Below are 5,624 nucleotides of genomic sequence, written 5' to 3' on the forward strand. Positions count from 1 at the left end.
GGGGTAAAAATGCATGTAAGGGTGGCTAGTGAAATTTCGAAAAGGCAAAAACATCTGGTTTGATTACTAACCTCCGCCTCAAAAGCGGTCTATCTTATATATCTCTCAAGCCAGCCTTTCCCAGCCTTTCGGCCCTTTCCCACTCTTCAAGAAGTCGTAAAGTCGTTCTATCTTACTATAAATTAAACACCACACAGGGACCTCTTCATTTCCAAACACAAGCTCTCAAAGAATAACGGTGAAGCAGCAGCAGCCGCAGCAGAACAGGACTGAAGAATACTAAGGTGGAAGCAATCATCAATGGCGTCAGACAAGGTGGTAGAGACGGTTGTTGTTGGAAACTATGTGGAGATGGAGAGTGAAGGGAAGCCCAAGGACATCAAAACCAGATTATCAAAGATATTTTGGCATGGTGGTTCAGTTTATGATGCTTGGTTCAGCTGTGCTTCTAATCAGGTTTCCTTGAAAAAAAAATCAATCATAACGGCTTCCCTCTTTGTTTTTCGCCTGGTTTCTGTTTAGAGTAATTGACTCGTATATTCATACATCTTCATGGGTTTTGCTTTTCTGTTTTCAGGTGGCTCAGGTTCTGCTCACTTTGCCGTACTCATTTTCTCAGCTGGGAATGCTATCTGGGATACTATTCCAGTTGTTCTACGGCTTGATGGGTAGTTGGACGGCCTACCTCATTAGCATTCTATATGTAGAGTACAGAACCAGAAAAGAAAGAGAGAAAGTGGACTTCAGGAACCATGTCATTCAGGTTCTGACTCACCAATATATACACGACTATGTTCAATGTTTCTTAATATTTAGGTGTGATCCATTTCCTTACATGTCTTTTTTCTCTATGTTTCCTCCATTGAAGTGGTTTGAAGTTTTGGATGGGCTCCTCGGGAAACACTGGAGGAATGTAGGCCTGGCATTCAACTGCACATTTCTTCTGTTTGGATCTGTCATTCAACTCATTGCCTGTGCAAGGTATATCTAGTTTAATTTAATTATTGCTGTAGGTTGAAGCTAGTAGCTAGCTCCTTTAATTCTTTTATTAGTTAATTCCTTGTTATATTTCTATATATATATATGAGAGAGAGAAGAGAAGAGGAGAGAGGGAAAGATAGCAATGTTTATTGAAACATGGGTTCCTCTGAACGCAGCAATATCTATTACATAAACGATAATCTAGACAAGAGGACCTGGACGTACATCTTCGGAGCTTGTTGTGCAACTACGGTCTTCATTCCCTCTTTTCACAACTACAGAATCTGGTCTTTCCTGGGCTTGATAATGACCACTTATACAGCTTGGTATCTCACCATTGCCTCTCTCCTTCACGGACAGGTAATATGATTTTTGTTAATTATGAATAATTTTTAAAATGAAGTTCAAACAAAAGAATCTGAATATTTGTAGGACTTAATTATCAATTTTGTTTAATGCAGGTAGAAGGAATTAAGCATTCAGGTCCAGCCAAGCTAGTTCTCTATTTCACAGGAGCAACAAACATTCTCTACACTTTTGGGGGGCATGCCGTTACAGTGTAAGACAAATTATGTCCAGATAATAAGGGATTAACCCTCCCTCCATCACTATCTTATTTAATTATTTACAGAATTAATCCTCCATTTTCTTATTAATAAATTAAAGGCATCATCATTCATGCATGGGGATTGAAAATATTCCTTTTGAAGATTATAATTCGATCAACTACTAATTATGATGCATCTGCTTATTAATAATGATGAAAAAGGAAACACTTTTCGGTCCCCAGGCAGAAACCAGAATAGCGCAATAGCCCTCCCCTCCCCTTTTCAAAGATTCGCGTGGGAGGCAAACCTCTGATTTCTTGGGAACCCGTATTTGTTTGTTGTGTGTTTATTAATTAATTAGAGCTGAAATACAAATGGACACGCAGAGAGATCATGCACGCAATGTGGAAGCCTCAGAAGTTCAAGGCGATATATCTTTACGCGACGCTGTACGTGCTGACACTGACGCTCCCGTCGGCCATCGCCGTGTACTGGGCATTCGGGGATTTGCTTCTGAATCACTCCAACGCCTTTGCTCTGCTTCCGAGATCACCCTTCAGGGACATGGCCGTGGTATTGATGCTCATCCATCAGTTTATAACCTTCGGCTTCGCATGCACCCCTCTCTATTTCGTGTGGGAGAAGGCCATCGGGATGCACGAATGCAAGAGCTTGTGCAAGCGCGCGGCTGCCAGGCTACCGGTCGTCATCCCCATCTGGTTCCTCGCCATCATCTTCCCTTTCTTCGGCCCCATCAACTCCACCGTTGGATCGCTTCTCGTTAGCTTCACCGTTTACATCATCCCTGCTCTTGTCCACATCTTCACCTTCCGATCCGCAGCTTCTCGAGAGGTATGTCAAATTGTCAATGCAATGCTCTATTCCCTGTTTTTCCTATTTAACGATTTGCCACGTGGCAATTGGAGGATGGGGGGACCTTCAGACTTCAGCGCTTTTTTTGGTCAACCTACTATTTCGTTGTGCTTTGACTGGACTGATTACTTATACGCTTTTTAGAAGAGAAACTGAAAAAGAGTGTAGCGTGTAGTGATTGGTGAGAGTGAGTACTGAGTAGGGGGCGAGAGCGGTCCGGTCCAGCGGACAGCGGAGCGGAGCAGTCGAGCAGAGCAGAGCAGCACTCTTCCTTTCTCCGACACTAATCTTATTTTCTGCCGTATCTTGTAATATTTTATTTATGTAAATAAAAACTAAGAAAAGTAAAACGAACATAAGAAATAAAATAAGAAAAAAAAAACAAAATAGTTTTGCAGAAGCGTGCGTTGCTTGCTAATGCAGAATACACTTTAGTCAGAAGAGGGGTATCGAATCACTGATCAGTCTCAGTACGTGATTCCCCCCAAGCCTTAAGATTTGCCCTTGGATTGAGGACACCCAAACACGTGGCATGATTGTAACCAATCATGAGTACTACTGGATTGGCGGGGTCCACACCAATGTTACGTATGATCCTACCTTGAGTGGTAGGAGGTATCAAATGGATGAGTGGGGGCGTTCTGTGCTTGTAATTTTATTTTTGGGGTCCGTTTGGTTGTAGTCGGGAATTAGAATTCTTTAGAATGGCAATGGTCTATTCCCTAATCTGTTTTGGTTCAAATGGGAATTAAAATTGGAATCAATTGGAATGAAATCTCATTCTCAAAAGAGGGGAAGACAATGGCCATTCCCACAAGTGAGAATGATTTTCCACCAGAAATGAAGATAAAATTATGATTCAGTTCAATCAAACAATGCCAATTCTAAACCTCTATTCCTGTAATTCAAATGAATCCTTAGGCTATGTTTGGTTTGAAGGAAAAGGAATGAAGAGGTATGGTATATATATATATATATATAAGATTTATAAAGATTTTTCAACTTTTTCTTGCAAATCAAACACAGCCTTAAATTTTTTTGCTGTTGCAACTTACAAATGTAGAAATGTAGGTAGGATGATGTGATATATATACAAATTAATTCTTGTTTGTTGTGTTGGTGTTGCATGCAGAACGCAGTGGAGCAACCGCCGAAGTTGCTAGGGAGATGGGCGGGAATATATTCGATAAACGTATTTGTAGTGGTGTGGGTACTGGTAGTTGGGTTTGGATTCGGTGGGTGGGCGAGCATGACCAACTTCATCCACCAGATCGACACCTTTGGACTCTTCACCAAGTGTTACCAATGTCTTCCCCCTCTACCAACCTCAACCTCGCCTCACCCTCCTTTTAACACCACCACTGCTCCCCCTCCCACTCCTCACCACCTTCATCACAACCAACATCTACACAGCCCATGATCCATCTTCCTCAATCAATCAATCAATTATAGGCTAGCTTTTGATGTCTGCACAGATACTCTTCATCTTTTATCATATTACATCAAAAAGCCATGAAAAAAAAAACAGAGAAAGAGCATCGCTCAAGTCCTACTCGATCGATCGTTCACCCTTGAAACAGTGGGTGCATCACCAAAGTTAAAAAGAACTTGTCCTTGGCTCGTGGCTTTCCTTCTCCTGAACTCTTAGAAGACAAAACCATCTCTTCCTTTCTCTCTTTATCTATTATTGTTAGACTTGTTAGAGTTTGTTTAGCTTATCAGTAGTTATCAGTGCCTTTGTTATTATGTAGTTTGGGAATGAAATGCTATAAGAAATTCATATGCTAGATTGCAAAGTAAATGGTCATGTTCTGCTTGCTTGAATGAATAAAGAATAGTTGTAAGCATCTTTTGCTCTCTATGAAGAGAAGGATGACGTACAAAAGCCATAGAAAGACAGAAAAAGAAGAGAGCAAGAGAAGAAGAATGCACAGGTGAATTGGGTTTAGTGTAGGGTAAGAAGCTGGGAACAACATATAAAGTTGTGTCGAATCCATCAAAGGCTCCAGCCCTTTTCTCAGGAACCAAATCCCTTTACAAACGCATGCGAGACCATGAAAAGAAAGCACCGTCTCTTTCCAGTAAAGGGTTGAAGGCCCGTCCAATCACCCATCTATTTGCTATACAGCAACAGAAAAAGATTGAGTTGTCTGTGTAATGTATCAGATAACTGGACAACAAAACAACAGAATGATTTCTGCATGCCTTAACAACCAAATCTGAACTGTTAAGGTCTTCTTCATGCTCAACACATACACACACACACTAGTTTCTCGGCTCAGATATGAAGCCTGGTCGGACTAGAATGGGTTAATTTGGATAGGTCCATCATCAGTCCGCCAAGCCCAAAACCCCGAATCAACGTATTAACACAATCATCCCCTTGGGGAATCCAGGAATGATAACATTAGAATATGGAGATGTGATGTTACCTATAAAGCAACATATTGGATTGGAGGCACCAAGACAACCACATGACATGACCAAAATTCAACTTCTTTCCTGGCCTCCTTTTGTTTTGTGCTTATCAATTTACATAGAACAGTAACCTGCCATGTGAGCAGAGCTGTCTGCACTCTGCAGTGAGGTTTGGGTTGTCTATTGTGAGTGTAGGATGAGTAAAATTTTAAGCCGAGTCTGCTCTTTGGTATGTATGCTAACTGGCTTTAATTTGGAGTAGGGATAGGGAGCCCGTTCTTGTTTTTTATGGATTTTGAGAGGGGGAGAAAGTTGGTCAATGGAAACCAAAATTTCATTGACCAAGGCATCCATGTTGTGTAATTTTTAAATGATTACAGTGGTTTTGGAGGTAAATTTTTTATGCCTATGCCTATGCGCTAAATTCCCTGTGAGGATTAATGAAATTTTATTTTTCTGGATATCAATTCCTAAGTGGATAAATAACTTTCTTAGATACTTTAATGAAATAAAAATACCCTTTTTAATAATAAATTTTTATGGATAAAAAGATAACTACCTTATTTATTTGAAAAATTAAAAAATATGCATGAATAAATACAATATCCCAGGAACAGTTACCCTAATAAGTGCATTTATTTTAATAAATAATTAATTAACGAAAAAAAATAAAACAGGACCTTAATAATAATTCATCGTTGCATCCTTAACTGAGAGCCTATGCTGAAATTAGATTCTTTTGTCTGCTCTTCAGAAGTGAGGTGGGGCTTTGAAAAGCCAGATTCCAGAAAAAAAATTTACGGG

At 40.1% G+C, this 5,624-nt stretch overlaps 1 protein-coding gene across 1 annotated transcript; it reads left to right on the forward strand.

Annotated features, from left to right (window-relative positions):
- On the forward strand, positions 1 to 4,203 carry LOC148876375 (auxin transporter-like protein 2). The gene is made up of 7 exons (XM_088981828.1): positions 1 to 456; positions 578 to 763; positions 869 to 981; positions 1,158 to 1,341; positions 1,443 to 1,540; positions 1,916 to 2,381; positions 3,535 to 4,203. Exons 1-7 carry the CDS (start codon positions 301 to 303, stop codon positions 3,820 to 3,822), a joined length of 1,491 nt encoding a protein of 496 aa, XP_088837954.1. The 5' UTR covers positions 1 to 300; the 3' UTR covers positions 3,823 to 4,203.
- The last annotated feature ends 1,421 nt before the right edge of the window (positions 4,204 to 5,624 follow it).

The sequence above is a fragment of the Nelumbo lutea genome, chromosome 1 (assembly GCF_056320005.1).
Source record: "Nelumbo lutea isolate HS-2025 chromosome 1, American lotus-T2T, whole genome shotgun sequence".
Classification (NCBI taxonomy): domain Eukaryota; kingdom Viridiplantae; phylum Streptophyta; class Magnoliopsida; order Proteales; family Nelumbonaceae; genus Nelumbo; species Nelumbo lutea.